The sequence below is a fragment of the Scophthalmus maximus genome, chromosome 14, assembly GCF_022379125.1.
Source record: "Scophthalmus maximus strain ysfricsl-2021 chromosome 14, ASM2237912v1, whole genome shotgun sequence".
Lineage (NCBI taxonomy): Eukaryota > Metazoa > Chordata > Actinopteri > Pleuronectiformes > Scophthalmidae > Scophthalmus > Scophthalmus maximus.
This window is the reverse complement of record NC_061528.1, coordinates 10,504,203-10,525,264: the sequence shown is the minus strand read 5'-3', so window position 1 is coordinate 10,525,264 and position 21,062 is coordinate 10,504,203. Positions and strand designations below refer to the sequence as shown.

General features: G+C 40.2%; 2 protein-coding genes across 4 annotated transcripts in view; one reads left to right on the top strand and one right to left on the bottom strand.

The window, feature by feature from the left end:
* dlx2a (distal-less homeobox 2a) overlaps positions 1 to 18,396 on the bottom strand; it is a 27,449-nt gene extending 9,053 nt beyond the window's left edge. Inside the window, exons 1-3 of one of the 2 annotated variants that reach the window (XM_035604687.2) lie at positions 18,240 to 18,396; positions 17,238 to 17,442; positions 6,481 to 6,559 (exon numbers count right to left, since the gene is read on the bottom strand). In XM_035604687.2, coding sequence (XP_035460580.1) covers positions 6,481 to 6,559; positions 17,238 to 17,272 — 114 coding nt within the window. In that variant the 5' untranslated portion in view covers positions 17,273 to 17,442; positions 18,240 to 18,396. The remainder of the gene's footprint in view (positions 1 to 6,480; positions 6,560 to 17,237; positions 17,443 to 18,239) is intronic. The other variant, XM_035604689.2, reaches the window with a different exon arrangement.
* Positions 2,089 to 21,062, top strand: itga6a (integrin, alpha 6a). 2 transcript variants are annotated; one of them, XM_035604683.2, is made up of 26 exons: positions 2,089 to 2,390; positions 9,717 to 9,841; positions 10,208 to 10,287; positions 10,394 to 10,655; positions 10,821 to 10,952; positions 12,206 to 12,419; positions 12,606 to 12,799; positions 12,882 to 12,976; positions 13,239 to 13,366; positions 13,449 to 13,538; positions 13,634 to 13,695; positions 13,779 to 13,948; positions 14,511 to 14,654; positions 14,748 to 14,857; positions 14,973 to 15,135; positions 15,720 to 15,797; positions 15,882 to 15,961; positions 16,050 to 16,127; positions 16,235 to 16,337; positions 16,445 to 16,621; positions 16,724 to 16,819; positions 16,898 to 17,005; positions 17,095 to 17,193; positions 17,294 to 17,419; positions 19,476 to 19,601; positions 20,123 to 20,261. In XM_035604683.2, the coding sequence occupies exons 1-25, from the start codon at positions 2,185 to 2,187 to the stop codon at positions 19,581 to 19,583; spliced, it is 3,228 nt and encodes a 1,075-aa protein (XP_035460576.2). In that variant the 5' UTR covers positions 2,089 to 2,184; the 3' UTR covers positions 19,584 to 19,601; positions 20,123 to 20,261. The 2 variants fall into 2 exon arrangements, with proteins under 2 accessions (XP_035460576.2, XP_035460574.2); XM_035604681.2 differs by lacking the exon at positions 19,476 to 19,601 and having other exon boundaries at positions 20,123 to 21,062.

Genomic DNA, 21,062 nt, shown 5'->3' with positions numbered 1-21,062 from the left:
AGATTGCAGGATACAATTTCAACAGGTCATAACATGTTATTTAACCGTTATAAAACTGCTGATTCTATTTGGGTAAGTACCAGCATTACATGTAGGCTTCCAGAGCCTGACTGTATGTGTCTCACTTTTTCAAATGAGGTCAGAACGAACACATTGGTGTCCAACAGATTGGTGTCCATTCAGTCTGGACTAACTAGCACTGACCGTTTTCCACTGGAGAATCTGGTTGACATCAGTGAGGAGGCTCGTGATGCATCTGTTACCGAACCCACAGCAACAGAGATTCCATTCACATATCTTACACTAGAACCTCCCAAGTCATTTGCTGCAATTAGGAATGTGGTAAGGACACCCCCACCACCACCATCCCATCCCCACCAGTCCCTGCCGACACACACACACACACACACACACACACACACACACACACACACACACACACACACACACACACACACACACACACACACACACACACACACACACACACACACACACACACACACACACACACACACACACACACACACACACACACACACGCACACAGAGGGCTTTCTAACTTCAACAATGCCCACATTGTGCTGTATTCTGATGTGCGATAGTGGCCCATGCTGGCTCAAACTACACACCAACATCAAACACCAGCAGCCACGATGTGATACAATGAACATGAATGTTTCTTGCAGGTTTGGAAGATGACACACACTCGCGGCTCCCATCACTGCATCCGGTCGGTGGAAACCTCTTTAAGTAGTTTAGTCAGCTGTTTGTGAATTTCTTAAACCTGGAGGATCACAAAAAGTCCTAATTTCTCAAGAGAGCTTAATCGTTCAAACAAGAACATTATCAAAAGTGGAATGATAACTAAAGTTTTGATTTAAAATCGGTGTTGGGACATCCTGCATTTAATGAACACACAATCTTTCCTGTACAGTGATTATTTATTTATGAACCTGGTCCTCAGCAGGTGTTACTAATGTGAGCAAACATTAATATTTGATTAAATATTTCTATGGAAAGATGATCAACCCCGAACCCAGAATATACAGTGTGTGTGTGTGTGTGTGTATATATATATATATTTGTTTGTTTGTTTGTTGTTAAATCAGACAAATAAAGACTGAAATTGCAGTTATTTTAAAGACCTCACAGCCTTCTAGTGACCTACAGGAGCTGGTCTTCTTGCCCGTCTGAATTTGGGAGGTTAACAGTGTTTGTCCAGCTGACTGACACCTGACTTCATGTTTATCTGCCTTGCACCCAACTAAAATAGCCTAAAAACCTTCACTAATATGTACTTGGATGTTCCATTTATTTTCTTGTTCTTACTCATCTACAAATTAACCAATGGGAAAATTAGAATATGGTATTTGTACAACTGAGTAAGATACACGTAAGATTAAAATATATATTTCAACACATCTTAGTTTAGTCCAATAGTGGCATTATTGTTTGTGTTTTGTCTTTTTAAATGTGAAGAAGAAATCTTCTAAAAGATTATGGGAACCTAATTGAAAGTTGATTTTACCAAACCAGCTGTCCCATGGCTTTTCAGTCTCTGACACCATTTTTCAAGGTTCGCAATATTTGACCTTACCAGCGATAAAAGTTCACTCCTGAGCCAACTTCATCGAGTGAGAGCGAAGAAAGGACTGATAAGACTGGGTGATGTATGGTTGTCAGGTGATTTTGTTTTGGCCTAGTAGTTAGTATTTTCAACATGGAGGAATGTTGAGGAAGAACCACTGGGACATCTAGCTTTGCTGTGAGGCATTGTTCTAGATTAACATAGAACTGATTTTACTGAATTACATTCACTGCAGGAGAACCGCAGCAGTAAACCACTATCAAGAATCCAAATGCAAGATCGACACTAATTTCTCTACAAGAGTCAAATTTTAAAGGTATCCTGAGCTGAGGCAGACATTAAATTTAGATGGTACATTGTTGACAACCTTATCAAGTATGTAAACTATTTCTTGTAAATGCTACATTGGGATTTTTGTCTCGGTGCAGTTCGTACCGGCGGGCGGAGGGGGCGCTGTGGAGCGGCTGGGGAGAGCCGGGGGAGGTAAGAGACCGCGGCCGCTTCAGTCCAACGCCACCGGCTGAGCGGTGCAGAGCAGCGGGGTCTGCGGCTCTCAACTTCGGACTAACTGGGTTCATCTGGACCGCGTCGCAATGCTGCTGCTGCTGCTGCTGCTGCTGCAGGGGAGACGCTCTCCGCCGCGAGCTGCACTTTTACTAATGTTTCACCTCCTGGAGCCGAGCGTGGTGCTCGCCTTCAACCTGGACACCGGCCATGTCATCAGGAAAGGCGGAGAGCCGGGCAGTCTGTTCGGCTTCTCTCTCGCCATGCACCGGCAACTCAACCCGGATAAAAGAATGTAAGTGATGGAGCCTTCCTCTCTGCTGCTCTCCACTTTAGTGTGACTGCTGAATTAAAGTGCAGCTCAGTTAACAGAGACACCTGACGACATGATTTCTCTCCGACTAAAGTTTCATCCGACTCATCCTGTGCAGGGGACATTTATCCAACATGAGGATTCCACCTAAGACGAATAAACCGATTTTTCCAGCAACGTATAAAAGTTACTCTGACAATCCTCCAAAGTGTTTCTTGTCAGATGATGAGACTTTTTGTACTTTATCTTCAATAGATTTCTTTACTGTCCCCCCCCTGATGCTTTGAATATGAAATGGGGAGAAGCCCAAGAACAACAAGTGAATCAACAATGGTCATAACTGTCATGCAAATGCGTCTGTCAGGTCAAACCGAGGCAGGAGATAATAGTCTCAGGCTGCAACTCTTACTCGATTTACTGCTCGGTTTTTTAAGCTTTTCTAACTGTTGATTTATGTTAAAAATCATTTGCTGAAAATGTCACAGATTCTCAGATTGAAGTCAAAGTGCAAATGTGACGACCTGCTACTTTTCCCAATTTATAACTTTTCAAATACAACATTTTGGGGCTTTTTGTAAATTAAAACAGGTAGATTCCACATTGCACAATCTTTCAATATTTAATTGACTAAACTAATTGATTGATTAACGTATGGTGAACATAATTGTTACCAGTAGCACTAGTTAAGCGGTTAATATTAACTATGTGGTATTCACAGTTTTTTCTAAAAGAAAAAATTGGATTTTTCGGGTTCAGTTCCGCCGTATTTGGATTTATTTTTGTTAATATCAGCAGTTTCTTTCATCAATCGCTGGGCAGCTCTATTAACAGTTCTTTTGATGACATAGCAGGTGCTTTTTCACTCAGTGGTTTAACCTGTAAACGTTTATATGTAAGCAGCACTGAGCATGAGTTGAAAACAAAAAAAAGGACGAATATTTATACTTGTTTTGAATGAATGTAAATGACTAGTTGACTGATGCGCCCAGTGGTCAGCTGTCACATGATTCTGTAATTTCAGACATGTGCACAAATAAGGTTAGGTCAGAGAGGTTCTGAGCTCGCGCCAGAATAAAAGTAAACAGTATTTCAAGAATGCCAGCTGAAGCTATACCATGCACACACTACTGTAACCCGTATCCTTTGGCTAGCCCCGAGGTTGCGGAAAAAAAATGTCTGTGTGGTGAGCCTGATCATCCTGCCACACAAAGAGCAAGGGGGGTGAAAGTGAGGAGAGGGGGTGGCGTGTCAAAGCCTGCACACAGGGTAGGGCTGCCTGTAAGCTCCTGTTAGACACTGGTGAGTAGCCACAGGTCCCTGCAGCAGCACGTTGAGAAGCAGGAATTAGGAGCCCTGATAACAAGGCTTATTTCCCAAAGATCACACAGATTAGCCTTAACTTGTGGAATTTTTATCTAACTGCTGTTTGGTCTACTGTGGAAAGGCAGCTCAGGGAGAAATGGAATGTAACAGCTACAAAAATTTGGAAGATGTCTTTCATCTTTTTTTAATTTTTATTTTGTTGATCACATAAAATCAAGGGTTAACCACCTTAATATTTGTCAGCATTGACAAGTGTAAAGAGAGCGTGAGTCACGAAACTGAAAGTAATATTTCTTGTGCAAACAGGGTGGGTTCGAAATGTGACACTGGCCTGATAGTTTGTTTTTCAGCCGATAAAAGTAAGATGAAAGTGAAGATTGGCCTCCTTTACATGCCGAGCTTTGCGGGAGCTCGCCCCAGTTTTCTTCAAAGATGCTACACACATTCTCCTCAAGTGTGTAAAACCAGATTGTAGCCAAATCAGTTTCCGTTCCATCGGAAGTCAATAATCGCTATCTGTGAACTCTTCAATTGCACGATTGGAGCGGCTCGCCAACACGTCGCCTCCACCGTCGAATTTCTAGTAGAAAAAATATCTCGAAGAATCAACGACAGCAGCCAATCAATCAGTCAATCAACCACGGGACTACAGAGTAGTTGGGGGTTTCTCGTGGTGAAGGACTGTGTAGTGTGTGTGACCCCCCTCTCACCAGACAGTTGTGTAGTATGAACTCACAACAAGACTCCCGATCACAAGACAACAAGTCGTGTAGTGTGAACTGCACAGTGATCTGATGACTGTGAAAGTCGTGTAGTCTGAATTTGGATTATAAAAAAACTAGACGCTGCTTGGTGACAGCTTTCAAACTATCATGGCTACAATAGAGGGGCCGATCGAATTAAAAACATTTTTAAAAAAAGGATGTGGGGAAAATGTATAGCAGGACAATTATTTTCTCAATCATTAGGTCTACGAAATATTTTTATTACAACAATTAAGAGGAAAGTAAGAATTAAACAGCAGCTCCCCCGGCCGGGCCATGATGTCTGCTCCAAATCCTCGTGACCCTGGGATAATCAGCCAGACGAGTCAAGTGAAAGCTCAGTAGAGCACATAGAATAAGGTAATGAACAGCCCTGCCTAATTTAAAGTGGTGAGGCACACTGACCACTCATGAAAACACGAGTCAGCAATGAATCACAGACTCCACATCCGTCTCTCTTGTTCTCTTACAAATGTGTTTGATCATGATCACGAGCAGCTGTGAAATTCCACTGGCATAACTGCTTACATTAATCTGATTATTATAAATTGTATACGAAAAGAGCAACTTTTGTTCTCAAACTCCTTTCTAAACAAAATTTGGCGAGCATCACGTGACTACTAGATTGATTAAAATGAATTTAATGTCAAACTTGAACTGGCCTTTCATCCCCTCTTTGCTGCAATTGAAAAGGTTGTTTTATTTATAATGCATGAAACTATTTGTGCAACCATTCTCACGGGTGAAAGGCACAGCTTGGATTCTCACATTGTTCATGGTGTCATTATGCCTTACGTCTCATATTGGTTTTCTGGTGCGTGGAAGAAGCACAGAGATCCAGGTTTGAACAGGAGACTGAACATAATGTGGCATCTTGCAGAGAAGCAACTGGATGCCTCTCCCATGAATAATGTGTTGAGTTAATGATGTGGATATAACGTCCTCTCAATGAAACCAGAGAAAAAGGCCATTTGACGGGACATGCGTGGCCATCTGTGCACATGTAACCTGAGAGAGGAAACGCATCAGCGAGTCATCAGTCAAACTTTATTCTCAACTTTGGCAAGTTTGATATGGATCGTGTAGCTTAGAAATGGGTTCATAAAATGCAGTGAACACAGAGGACTTTTTCCAAGTATTTGTTTTTTTTAGTTGATCTTGGTTTCTCCTCTGATGTGTGCTAAGCCAATCACAGGTCAGCACCAAACCAATCTGTGTGTGTGTGTGTGTGTGTGTGTGTGTGTGTGTGTGTGTGTGTGTGTGTGTTTGTGTGTGTTTGTGTGTGTGTGTGTGTGTGTGTGTGTGTGTGTGTGTGTGTAAACTGAAACAGTTAGAACAGCTGCACCAGTTCATGTGGCTCTGAGTGCACAGCTGTGGAGCACTGCAGCACATCTGTTAACAAAGACCAGTGAGATCACTGTGTAAAGCCACACCATTCACTACGTATTCACATTTACACTACAGTGAAAGGCATGATGGGATGTGGTTTCACACTGTAGCCTGGCTGATCCTGGATTTTGGAGGCAATACGATATTTACATTCGAAAATTAAAAAAAATAAAAACTCCAATAAACAGACAGATTTAACAGTGGAAGGTTTAATAACCAACTATCGATTTCCAAAATTACCTCAGATAAGCTAGTAAGTGGACCTTGAGTCAGGATTCTTTTGTTAGTACTGAAACATCCATGGTGAGCAAATATCTCTGCCCTGAATTATCGAGTGGACCTGCATTTCGCTTCATGTTTTTTTGGTTTTAATAGAAGTTACACGTTATACCATCTTTCAAGCAAAAAATTTATTATTTGCTAAACTTCTTAAAAAAAACCTAAAATCTAGCCTTTTAGAAAATCTAGTTCATGTGTCCACTGCACTGGTGTGTAGCACGTCAATGTCAGTGTTGCCCTTCAGCTACTTGCTAAATTCTACAACTGTCACTTTCCTGAGTAGCTCTGCTGTTAAGTTGGAGGTGTGTTGTCTTTACCTGTGTAACAAGCCTTTCAGATATGGGATGTTTTCCTGCGTGTCCCCTCATGGATTTGAGTTGACCGACTATCACAGTGCTGCAAAGACACATTTAGGCACATTTAGTAAATGATAACGCCGTCAGTCTGAATATAACACTTGGCACTGCTTGGCACTGGGTGTAAGATAGGGCCCTCTGTCCTTAAAAGCACAGAGGGCAGTGAATAAATCTTTAATATACAGCCCCATGTATGTATTACTACATTCTTTGTGTCAACATATATCACAACTTCTTTGTTCTCTCTCATATTTTGAACTGTGTGTAGGAATAGAGTGGTGAACGCATCAATATCAACCAAATGAAATTCACTTTAATGCGTTCAACTCTCAACACTTTGAGGCTGTAGATATGGTATTGTTGTGTTGCATTATATTTAAAGGTATTTCTAATACACACTTATACAGGTTTTTTGACTCGACTCTTCTCGCATGTTGGGCTCAACCACCTTGAAGCTGAAATGTCAAACTGGAGCCAACTTCTGTAAAGGCTGTTGTTTGTATTTGCATTTCACTGGGCTTTGTTTGGGGAGTGGGTTTGCAGTTTTGTCCTCGCTCTTACGTCAGACCTCCTCTGGAGAGTCCTTGTTTAGCAAATAACGAGCCACTGTGCCGTGTCATAGATTAAAAGGTGGGCGACAGAAGGAACTGCAGAGTCATTGGGAGGAGAAAAGTGTGGAGAGGATTTCCTCTTAGTCCTTTGACAAATTTCCTACACAGCAAGCAGGCTGGTCATTTCCTACTATAGTGTGGTTTGCTTTGTGAAATGAACCTTTGTAGGGTTGCTGTGACCTGAATCTTATCTGTCACTGTTTATTTTATTCAAAACAGCTGAAAATATTGAAAAGTCTGTTTTCAACTAACTCATGGATCTATAAAATTAGCTTTATAACTAGTTTCTCCTGGTAAGTTAAAGTGAGTGAAAGTTACAAACCATCTATTAGTTTTTATTCTGTCTGAAATCCATCCACAGTTTCAAAAATTTATGAGGTTTGAATAGTAAATACTGTATGTCTCCATTATCCCTGTAACTGCGCATCATTGGACTATGAACTAATTCCTGATGAGACTGACTGTGTCAATTCAGAGCTTAACTACTCAACCAGGAACTAACTTGTAATAAACTTTACTTTTAATTGTAACACATTTGAAGGAAATAAGCTTCTGGATCTTTTTTTCTCAATATGACTTCTGTACAGGATGAACTGAGGCTATCACCACCACTGACAGGAAATATGCCCAAGTCTTCTATAGCTTAGCGGAGTCTGAGTGTGTAAAAGGTCTCAAACGCAGTCGTCAGCAAGTCACCACATTTCAGAGGTGTCAAGAACAGTGAATAACTCAGAAAGCACAGCACATTTTTATCAGTACAGCTCAATTAATTTCCTCAATTACAATATTCCACTTGTTCCAATAGGCGAATTATAAGTGATGTGAAAAGGCATGCGATTATGAATATATACAATGTCACCAGTCTCGAATGCATAATCTGCTACAGACTAAACTCACATTATCCTTGACAGACATGATGCTAGTAGTTCATGGTTTTCTCTCCAACTTCCATCTCCAGTGAGTCTGCAGCAGTGATATTAATACTGTTCACAAAAGTGAATTAAAATAGCAGTTGACAAAATGACTATTTTTTGTATTTCCTTAACCTGTAGATCTAAGGCATCTTGCAGATATTTTACTCCAGGGCCAAATTTTGTGACAAAAGCTAATCTGAGAGATTTGTTTTATATATCTAATCTTGAAATGAATGTGAAAAACAAAGGTTAACAAACTTTTAAAAATAAGTGTCATCTCAGTAGCTGCTGACATCAGTGACCCTTGAAACACATCCTCTATTCATGCCCTGAGAATGTGGGTTTTTGTGAAAAGCCGTGGTCAGTTTGCGAAAATTGGGCCGAACAAATACATTACTGAACACGCTCCAGATTAGATTGTCTGCTTCAGTGCTCCTTTGCCCTCTGAAGAATGTCCTGACAGTAGTCCACTGTCGTGTACGGCAGTTTTCTATTTTCTATTTCTTATCACAAAATACAGAAGCTCTTTGAGAGACTGATTGAACACTGACTGCTTTTCATAGGCTCAACCTAAATCAAAGTAAATCTGGCTGAAACTTAATCCTTTTAAAACTTCATAGAAATTGTCCTACTATTACTTTTATAAATGTCATTTTCAATCTCAGTCAATCTGTCTCTTTGTTAGTCTGTCGATCAGTCCACCACTTCAGGCATGAATCTTAATCACTATAGGACGGATTGTCATGGAATTGTGACATTCATGGTTTCAAGTAGATTCATTTAAATAAACTTGGTAATCTCTCCTTTGCTGTAGCGCCACCACGAGGTCGACATTTGTGGCTTTACATCAAATGTCTTGAAAACTATTGGATGGATTGCCAGGAAAGTTGTTGCACATGTTGCCCCCCATATTTAATTGTCATAACTTATAATTGAGATCTAAGCCAACCTTTTACTGAGTACAAGAGTCTCTCAACCATAGATTGAAGCACTTTTTTGTATTGATTCAACAGATCCTTCACTGATTTTTCTTTCCAATTTGTCAGCCATCTATATCACTATATCTATAGCGCCAGTGTAGATACAGGCAGGAAACATGGGGAGGAAGTGGTGGGTATGGCATCAAACTAATGGCCCCCAGCAGGAAATGAAACAAGGATGTTGTAGTATATGGTACACGTCTTAAACATTTGGCCAACAGGATGCCCCCATTGTTCACAAGTCTTGCAGATAATGAAAATTGTTAGCAATGAGACTTTTGCCACACAGCTTCATTGTAAATTAGTAAAATCTTTTCCCATTTAGAGAGGGGGCACATTTCTAGACCTTGTTTTCATTTGACATTCAGTCGAAGAAAAGAACAAGTAGAACCTCGGCAACAGTAGCCACAATATTTGAATTGCATGAAGGCAGCCAGATGACGTGCTCTTATTTCTCTCTTGCAACAGTAAAACTTGTATTCTTCCTGTTGCAATGCTTTCACTGTCACTCTCGCTGTAGATCTTTTCACATGCTTGTACTAAATTCAACAAGCGGCTGCCCTGGAGCTTGTTGAAGGCTCCTTTTTAAAATGTAGAAGCTGTAGCTGGTCAGACTGATGACAGGTGACTGCAACAAAAACCAAATGTCAATACTAATCCTGAAAAGCATATTTTCTGTCTTTTTTCTTCAGGCTGTTGATCGGGGCTCCCAGAGCCAGAGCTTTAGGAAAACAGACAGCCAACATCACCGGAGGGCTTTATAAATGTGAAATCTCCCAGTCTAATGATTGTGAACGCATTGAATTTGATAATGAAGGTAAGAAATCCATCTATCCATCTAATCTAGATCTGCCTTTAGCGTGCACTGAGGTCCTGACATTTTTACGGAACTTTTTGGAAAATGTCAGACAGAGCCCATGTGAGAATACGGCTGCAAAATCTCTGTAAGATTCATGGCGAGCATGTGAGCGCTCTACCCAGGCGCCAACCCTCGCCTGAATTTTCCGGAAATTCTCCTTCTTGCGTTCATCTCTGAAAACAGCTTAGATAACAGTTTAGTTTTAAGTTGTAAAATGTAACACAACAAAGTCCAAGACGCAAAAGAAAAACACGCATTTGTACTGGTGCCTCAGTGTGTATATCAGTTTTCACATCATTGTCTTATGTTGCTACATCTTGAAAGAGGACATACGTGTCGAGAACAAGGAGAATCAGTGGATGGGGGTGACGGTTCAGAGCCAGGGACCTGGGGGGAAGATTGTGGTGAGTCAAACTGCAGCGCCTGAACCATCGTTCCCCGAGACCTTGAGCTGTGCTGTCATCTTATCTGTCGTCTGAACTAAAACACAGCTGCGCTTTGCAATTTCAGACGTGTGCTCACCGCTATCAGAGGCGCTTGTTTGTGAACACCCCTCAGGAGTCCCGGGACATCACTGGGCGCTGCTATGTCCTGAGTCAGGACCTGACCATCGACACGTCCTCCGATGAGGACGGAGGTAGCTGGAACTTCTGTGAGGGCAGAGCCAGAGGCCATGAGATGTTTGGGTCGTGTCAGCAGGGCTTGGCTGCCACTTTCACCAAGGACTACCATTACGTAGTGTTTGGAGCACCGGGAGCGTACAACTGGAAAGGTCATTAACCAAACTGAACTGCACAGTGCTTTGCAGCGTTTACTGAGAGAATCAGGTTACACAGTCTGTTAAAACAAGTTGTATGATTTAATCTTGTCTTGATAAAAAGAAAAGGTGTTTACACCTGATAACATCTTCTGCGTTGCTCACTAACGTCCTCTGCAGGCATAGTGCGAGTGGAGCAAAAAAACAACACACTGCTAGAGATGGGGGTGTATGATGACGGCCCGTATGAAGTTGGAGATGAGCATCTCTTGAACCCCGAACTGGTGCCTGTACCAGCCAACAGTTACCTCGGTGAGTACCTGCCCACAAAACTGATAAAGCCATTTTTGTGTGCCACTTGTATCCTCTTGCTTTTTTATGAGCTATGTTTTAGTGTGTGGACTCTCCCCCCTTTTGCAGCTTTTCAATTCAACAAATTCATAATATTGGTTACTAGTCGCTCGTTGTGTGTTCCAGTGAATCAGGGGCGACATCCACATAACTACGTTTTTGTTTTAAAACGCATCGCTGCTGCTAAGTTTAGGCCACAGTTTTCAAGCACCTATAACAGAGAAGTTAATCACGACTCGACTACCAGTGGTGAGGGCAAAGTGTTGCTAACACATACGGCCCGTAACACTTCCACCTCATCGTCGCTACAAGAGAAGAAATCCCTGCTCTTACATTTCACCATTGTTGTTTTCTCGTGCCTAGTATCTTCTGTAACTAAGTTACCAAATGCTGAGTAGACAACCTGCCTCCCGTCGTCACATGCTTAGTGCACGTCACGTGACATATACGTTTTTAGGTGTGTTAGTACGGGCGGGGATTAATACTGAAACAAAACCAAAATGCTGGTGTGGAGGGAGGTTGTTTCTGGAGTATGGATGAAGCCAGTGTTTCCCTAATTGTGGGACAGGTCCCATGAGACGCTGCAGAACAACAGTAGGGTGCCATTGCTAAATGTCACCGAAGGAGAATAAAACTAAACCAAGTTGAGAACTTTTTCACATCAGACTTTTTGACTCGTCAGGCACAGGTGTAACTAAAAACCCAATCAATAGCTGTTTAAGCTAATAAATAATGTTATTAGTTGCACCTGTGTTTTCCTGCTATGACAAATCCAAAAGTCTGCTGTGAAAAATACCTTTTTCATTTGGGAACAATAAAGAAAAGCAACCGTAATGAAGATTTACGTTGTGAAGAGTTATTCTTTAAAAAAAAGGACATTTAAAAGGAGACTTGTCTCGCATTTTTTAAAATTTGCTTTTAAATGGATGAGCAACATGCAGGTTGTGTTTTTTTTTTTCTTTCTTTCTTCTTTCTTTCTAAATTAAATTGAACTCCTTTTGTTATCGGCTTCCCCAGTACAGTATAGTTACCATAGGCCGTATATGAAGAGTTACCAGATGACAGAAATCTAATCAGTTTATGTTTTGGTGGCAATGAAAAGATTCGTCTGTCCATCAGGGGAAGTTGATATTCAAAATTAGGGAGAAAACAGGTGTGTTTTTCAGTATGACATACGTTTTTTATTTTATGTCCTACAACAACTCTCACTTTAGGATTCTCCCTTGATTCGGGACACAGCATTACCAGGAGTCGTGGCCTGACGGTGGTAGCTGGAGCACCCAGAGCCAATCACAACGGAGCTGTGGTCCTGTTGAAGAAAGAGAGGGAAGCCTCTGCCAGACTCTCTGTGGAGCATGCGCTGCACGGACCAGGTCTGGCATCCTCCTTTGGATACGACGTGGCTGTCGTTGACCTGAATGGTGATGGGTGGGTAAACATTTCTCTCGCTCTTTATTCAGCCTTAGTATATGTATGATTTAATCTTTTACTGGCGGACAAGTTCATACAAGTCAAAAAATTAGGAAAAAGGAAGCATTTGATCTGTATAGCTGTGAGATGTTGACTTACATTCTGTATGATACTGATAAATTTTACCTCCCTTCTTTGATCTAGATGGCAGGACATAGTCGTAGGAGCCCCTCAGTTCTACATGAAGGACGGGGATGTAGGAGGGGCTGTTTACGTTTACATCAACAAGGCAGGGAGGTGGGATAAGATCACTCCCATCCGCCTGAATGGAACCAAAGACTCCATGTTTGGGCTGGCAGTGGAGAACATTGGAGACATCAATCAAGACTCATATGAAGGTAATTTAGATTTCATGTTGTGGCTCATTTTTGTTCTATCAGCTGCTGTCATGTTACAGCAAACGATTACTTTCCGATTCAGATATTGCCGTCGGTGCTCCTTATGACGACGGCGGGGCAGGAAAAGTCTACATTTACCATGGCTCTGCACAAGGAATCAACACCAGCCCTGCACAGGTCTGCCTCTTTAAGCTTAGCATGAATCCTTTTAGATTGTCATTGATCTGTCTGGTCATTTTTCTCTAGCAAAAGAGCTTTTACCCTTGAGCATCAGTAAAATATGTCTTTAATAGTAAAACATATTAATACATAGCGCTGGCTACTAAAGAACACAAAATGTCATTGTTGTGGTATTTTTCAAATTTGCTGCCCAAGTTTCCCTGAATTTTTTTTTTTAAATTCCTTGTTAATTTTTTCTTCTTCTTTCTCTCCTCTACAGATCCTTTCAGGAAAAGACCACGAGCTCCGGTTATTTGGTTATTCCCTTGCAGGGAACATGGACCTGGACAGTAATTCTTATCCCGACTTGGCTGTGGGCTCTCTGTCTGACACAGCTCTAATTTACAGGTACTTATTTCCCAACCCATTATAAGTAAAATGAAACCCTACTGATTTCCATCACAACTTCATTTAACAACCGTTCTTTCAGGGCACGGCCGGTCATTAGCCTCAGGAGAGATGTCAAAATATCTCCGCAGGAAATTGACCTCACAGTCAAAGCCTGTGGTAACAGCATTTGGTAGGTACTTTACACTGCTTGTAATTAAATAGACGGTCAAAACTTCCTCTGTTAAAATTGATTTAAAAAAAAAAAAATCTATTTCTTATCCATAGCTTCACCGTGGACGCATGTTTCTCCTATATTGCAAACCCTGCATCTTATAGCCCAAGACTAAGTGAGTAAAAAAAAAGAGATTTATTATCCTGACACAATTGTTCAGCTATTGTTTCTTACACGTGCTTTTCCTCTACACTGCAGCCATCAGCTATTCTGTGGAGGCAGACGGAGATCGCAGGAAACAGGGGCTGCCCTCCAGAGTGACGTTCATGAACAAATCTCGCGCCGACACGGACTACCACTTTAACGGCACCATAGACCTGCGGGGCCAAAACCAGGAAATGTGCATCAAGATAAAAGCCAACCTTAAGGTAAAACATATCGATCAAGGAGGTGAACCGCATTGGCAGGTTTATCATCCACTTGACGAAGAACTGTGAGGAACAACTTGAGTTAGTCTGTGCTTTTTGGAGGAAGGTACTGAAAGGTATAATCAGACTCAACCAAGAGGTGCGCGCAAAATATTTTGGAGTTGCAAAATCACATCTTACAAGCAATTAGGGTTTATTAAAACATTTGGTCCTCTAAAGAAAATTAATTGGGCTATATTTCAAGTAAAGATGCCAGACGTGATCTGGTTCTGGTTTCTTTTCAGTTTTGGACAGTTGGTCTGATTTAATGAGATGAAAAAATGTGATCTTGCAATATTTCCTGACATTTACAGGCCAAATTACGAATCAATTAATTGAGAAATAATCAGCTACTTAATGTATTACATCACAAACTGTATTTCAAAAATGCCTTCAGCAAAGGATAGACCTTCAGAAAAGTATATTGAGTTTGATTTAAAAATACTGTGCAATCAAAGTTGTTATAAAAACCCATTATTATTGAATAAAATCATACTACAGCAGTGGTTTCTGATTTCCACAGGACAATATCAAGGACAAGATGCGTAGTATTCCTATCGAGGTGTCTGCAGAAATTTTGGGCACAAAGCGACAGAAGTCAAGGAACGGCCTCCCTCAGCTTATGCCAATATTAGACTCCTCTCAACTGAGCAAAGAAACCATTGAGGTAAACATGCAAACTGCAACATTAATTATTTAGTTGACGTCAAAATGTTTGAAGTGGAGAAAAATTTGTTTATGACAACTGCCGTTGTTACAGGTCAACTTTGTAAAAGAAGGATGTGGAAGTGATCATGTTTGTCGCAGTAACCTGAAGATGGAGTACAAACTATACTACAAACAAAACAACATGCACGACCTACTAATCATGTAAGTTCTGCTGTCAGATCTTCTAAATTACAGGTTAAAAACTTGCTAAGCCAATTGTGATGTGTGAAAACATACCACAAGCCTGACGTGAGTTTTCATGTTTTCGGATCTGCAGCAGGAACAACATCCCTGTGTTTCATTTGAACTACGAGAGGAAGGACTTGGCTCTGCAGGTGACGGTGAACAACATGAATGGAGACGACGCTTATGAGGCAAAGCTGGTGGGGACTTTCCCAGATACACTGTCGTATTCTGGAGTCCGCTCAAATCAAACAGTGGTGAGGCGACAGAATGTACTGACTACCAGCATCAAGAAGTTAAACTTCAAATATTGCTGCTGTACCGGAACTGTGCTTTAATGACATAGTCTAAGATTTAACATGTTTGTGTTCAAATCGCAAATGATCTGATGAGATGACATAAGTACGAATGCTTTGACTGTTTTCAGTACTCGGTGCTACAGACAGAGTTGGCTGGTGCTAGACAGTAATGAGGTTTAATAGCAGCTTTATTTATGCTACATAATATTTCCGTTATTACAATGTTAACATGTGTACAGCTGTGGCTCAGTACAGTGCATGTTAGGATCAACATCTGAGCTACAATAATTTAGTCTTCTGTTTTCACGTGTCCACGACTACTGGGCTGGATGAATGAACTATTTGTGACCTATTTGTGGCACTAGATGAAAAGTCAGGTCGTCACCAAAGTCATTGGACTCTTCCTCTTTTGTACAAAATTTCAAAGAAAACAGCTGTGGAGACAAATCAGCCAACAGAAAACCATTGCCATACCCAGTGAAAAAGTTGTGGTTTAATGTTAACCATCCAGATGCTCATATTTCACAATTTGTCCTTTCCAGCCGATCATCTGTACTGCCAATCAGAACGGCTCTCAAGCCGACTGCGAGCTGGGAAATCCTTTTAAGAGAGACTCGGAGGTACAGACTTGTCATGTTCACCTGCAAATCCTTACTTTGACATTTTGTCGTTCAAATGTGAAAGGTGTTTTCTTTTTTCCAAAGACTACATTTTACATCATCCTGAGCACTGTGGGCATGAGTCTCGACACGACAGAGATCGACATTGACCTGCAGCTCCACACGTAAGTACTTCTGGTGCAGATGCTGTGTAAGTTGCTCATTCTACATATCAATGCCTTGCACTATACTATTGTGTTTTTTTTCTTTCAGGACCAGTGTGCAAAAAAATATAGCCACTGTTAAAATAAAGGCTCAAGTAGTGATTGAATTGCCGCTGTCAGTCAGTGGGTAAGTGGGTTGATGTAAATCGTGTTGTGTGAAACTACTGTCGCAGTAAAATACACAGCACCTCTTGACAGTGTGTGAGATAAATAATATTTGCTTGTTTTCCTCAGGGAGGCCAGTCCTAATCAGGTTTCCTTTGGAGGTGTTGTGAAAGGAGAAAGTGCCATGAAAAAGGAGGAAGAGATCGGAAGCTTGATTAACTACACGTTCAGAGTAAGTTTATCCTTCTCACCTGTGTCTGCATATTATTATTAAAGCATGTCGACAGAAACGTGTATGTATGAAAAATATGAAAGCTACTGTATTAATTATTCCTGCAGATAAACAACTTGTGGAAGTCTTTGAAGCCTTCTATTAAAGCCTCACTACACATCCAGTGGCCAAAATTGAACAAAGATGGGAAATGGCTCTTGTACCTGGTGAGGATCACCGCTAAAGGACAGGAGGACATCCGCTGCTCTCCTGAGTCGGAGATCAACTCTCTAAAACACATCCAGGTAGGACTTTTTAATTTATTTTATTGGCCAGAGGTTAGTCATTACAGTCATCCTTCCCTGCTTCAATCTGCCTTGTATCGATGAGAATAAATGTGCTTTCAGGAGTCCGCTGTGTCCCGGACAAAACGAGAAATTGAGAGAAAAGAAAGAAAATCTGGAGGAAAAAGGTCTTCTCTGTCAGACAAAAATAAAGTGTTGGTGAGTGCGTGTATGGGTGTGTTCACGTTCTTTTAGGAAGGTGTAGATTTGAAGTGTAATCGGCTTTTTCTTTTCTAGACGTGTGAGAGGGAGATCGCATGTGTGGTGCTCAAGTGCCCCCTGCAGGGCCTGGACGGTACAACAATTGAGCTGAGGTCTCGTCTGTGGAACTCAACCTTCATTGAGGTGACATGTTGTATTTTAATGCGTCTCATCAGCGTTTGGTGATTTGCTATGACAGCTTTCCCTGAGCAGGTGCTTCTCTTTTTACGCAGGATTATGCCTCCGTTTCGACCTTGCATATAGTTGTGAAGGCCTCGCTCGTGCTGCACTCTCAGACCGAAAACATGATCCTGAAAACTACCGACATTGATGTAAGCAACTAAACAGCTACACTTAATTATAAACTGTGTTCTACCTTGATCTTGACTCACTCGATCGCTTGGTTTGCATCACGTTGACGTGTTATCGCAGGTGACTGTAGCAGTCTCCCCGGAGAGTGCCGTAGCGCAGTATGGCGGAGTTCCCTGGTGGATCATACTGGTGGCTGTTCTCGCCGGCATCATGATTCTGGCTTTGCTGGTGTTTCTGCTCTGGAAGGTGAGTCTTCGTATTAATGTTTGCTAAAATAGGATATAAAGGATTCAAATGAGCGATAGAACATTAACTTCAACAGTAAAATAAACTTTTGCTGTTAAAAAGTAACTTGAAAATAGAGTTTTGTTTCACTTTCCCTGCCTATTTTTCATTTTGCTGGTTACAAGGGGCTGTAGTCACGAGATACTGTAAGGAGAACCGTGGTGCGAAGAAATCTGTCTGCATTTACTCTGTTTTCTTGTTTTTAAACCAACTATGTCGGAAGACACAGTGACAAGCTCTGCGCTGTTTGTCTACAATTCAAGAAAAGTTTCCTGAAAAGATGTTTTCAGAGGGAATATTTAACCATCAGTCACTCACAGCAAGTAACAGAACTGAAATCGTTGAACATAAAAACAAAACAAACAGGACTGAACTGTTGAAATAATATAATAACATATACAAGTAGAGACGGTTGAGCCATTAGGGGACAGAGTAAATAATATTAAGACATAGGCATATATAGATTTTCCTGGCATGGTGCTTTTTTATATACATACACAACATTACAGAAATAATAAGTGAAGAAGCCACAGACTTTTTTTTTTTACGAATTCGGAGTGGAGGAATGGCACGTTGAGTAAATAGGCCACAATGAACCAAGTGCACTTTATTCGTTAGCCTTATTAATCTACATACAATATGAATAAACATCAAAATCCCGTTTTGCAGCATATTTATTGCTTTTTGCCGCATTTACTATAGTTTACTTGATGAAATATGGCGCTTCTTGTGGTACAGTCAAGTCATTTAACGTGCAGCATCCGAACACACGTTAGCTTACCGCTTTCAGATGACGTCATGTCGGTCGTTGAACTGTGTGATGCAAACGACTGTTTGTGAAGTTTACACTCGTGAAGTTTACTTTTTGTGGTTATTATCTAACAACTTTTTAAAAAGAATTCAGACACACCGCCACACACCGGCGACTTCATGTTGTCAATTTGTTTGTGTTCTTCTTCTATTGAACTGTTCAGCAGTTGACAAACAACTTGGCGCATTACTGCCACCTTCCGGTCACTTTGTAAAATGTGTACATAAATACACATACATATATGTATGTTTGTGTATAAATATATATATAAATATATGTGTATATATATTTATACATAAACATACATATATGTATGTATTTACATATATGTACACACATATATATGTATTTATATATACACACATATATATAAACACATATATACATTTCTCTTATTTATTTTTTAAAACCTTGTGAAAATGTTTAAAGCATTTATCAGTTTATATTAATCATTTTTAAATACCACTGAATTCCTTAAACAACAACAACTACTGTATCTTCAAGTTGTCTAAATTCAACAGGGTATTTCCTGAAAAGTCAAGTAAAGATTAGTTTAAAATAATTAGATTGGTTAGAAGAGTAAGGGAACGATAGGACTATAGAAAAGTAATCAATCAATCAGACCTCTGTTTGGACAGGTTATATTCTGTGTTATATTATATATGGTCTATATATAAGAGAGAGAGAGAGAGAGATAGAGAGAGAGAGAGAGAGAGAATGAGAGAGAGAGAGAGGGAGGGAGAGAGAGAGAGAGAGAGAGACATTAGAAATTTTTATTTGGAGTGGTGAATTTTAAATAAATAAATAAATGGCAAAACTTGAAATGACCACATGAACTAAGATAGGCATATACTTACTAGTGAAGTGACTATTATACGTATATTAAACTATGTAAAAGATCACGTGTGTACATCTGTGAGAATCATCTCTGAGATACTCAGGGAATGTGTCTGAGGCTGATATAAAGAATGGTTCTGGAATTAATTTAGATTTCAGGTTTTAAAAAGGAATCAGTCAGAATGTTCTATTGATGAGAAGCAAACAAGCCAGAAACAGCTGGTTGTTGTGCAGTCCAGATGAAGTGGTTTCCTGAACAAAATGTATTATATCTGTTGTTTTGCTGAAAGAACTCATATTAGCTCAGGACTATTATCACTGATTCACCTTGTCGCTCTTAACCAGTCATAACCCTTACTCCCCCCTCAGTGTGGTTTCTTCAGGAGAGCAACAAAAGACCAATATGATGCTGCATATCACAAGGCAGAGATCCATGTTCAACCCTCTGACAAAGACAAACTCACTGCTGAGGCCTGATTTATCCTGTGAACAGGGGTAAAAACAAGCTGTCAGCATGGAGTGTGATTACTGCCGCCACTAACGAACGCACTTTCCAGCCAAATCAGCTGATTTCATGCAGAAAAAATTCAATCAGACGCATATTGTACTAAGACAAAAGGAAGCTGGTTATTTTGGAACATTGCCATCACACAAACACGTTTAGGCTCAACTATAACATGAACAAATGTTGAATATATTCCAAATTAGAAAAGTATAATTCATCACAAATATTCTCTTATTTGTACAATATGTGTCTCTGAATTTCGCCTAAAAAAATAACGTATTTTCTTACCAGCAAGCTTAGTATTTTCTACTTTTTGTAACAGTGCTTTGCAGGTGCTTTTTGCTGACTTCGCTTTTGCTGCTTGAAATGACCTACTGAAATTTGCAATCGCATGCTTAACATTCCTGCACTGTTGTTTACAATGGTCATAAATATTTATTATATGAATCCGTTTTTTTGGATAATGTACTATTTTTGAAACATTGTGTATTTGAAATCTTCCCCCTCTCAGTGTGGATTCTTCCAACGCTCCAAACAAGACAGCAGCGTCCCGCGTTACCACGCAGTGCGGATCAGGAGGGAAGCTCCTGAGTATAAAGATGGAAAAGTCAGGCTTGATGCTTTTGATAAAAAGCAGTGGATGACGACTTGGATCGACAATGAAAGCTACTCATGAATCATTGTTTCTGTTTAAATGATTTTGGCAGATGGGAATAAGCTGTTTTTCTTAAATAGTGTCATGGCACAAATACACTGAACTTTTTCTTTCCATTTTGAACATGATGCTCAGTGATTTAACCTAGTTGGTTTGACGTCTTTGAATTTTTACACTGTATTGATGATGAGCTTTTTTCGTACTGTAAGTTTTGTATATATTTAAATACTTACACACACACACAAACACTGTATATTTATTTTTTGATAAAAAAAGAATTATGCAGCCAAAGAGTTTTTGTAGTCTTATGTCGGCCCTGGAGTAGAACAACAAAGGGCAAAGTTTACTGTTTTAAAAGAAGTTGTACTGTCTTCAATGTCTATGCAAGGAAGGTACAGCTAGCTCAGTGTAATATGAATGTAAATAAGTACACTTTTTTTTTAAGTTTGCCTTTTATCAGCTAGTTTCAGTTTCCAAAAAATGTCCTTCAATCCTCTTTGGAAAGACATCTAGGTACATTATCATGTCAGTGATTCATAGTGTACAAATGGCCACAACTGGCTCTAAATGCAAGTGGAGGTTTCTCTTTCAAATGTGTTCATCACCTCTTCTCACCACTGTGGCTTTCAGGTAGCATCCACTGTGCTGTAGGTTATCACTGAAGTATGATGTTGTTGTTGTATATAAGGAATCCAAAGGGAAGCTGGTGCAAAGCAATTTATCTGTATAGATTTAATTCAATTGATACTTGTCTTATTTGTTGAATTGCCAAGTATAATAAAATGCTTAAATCTGA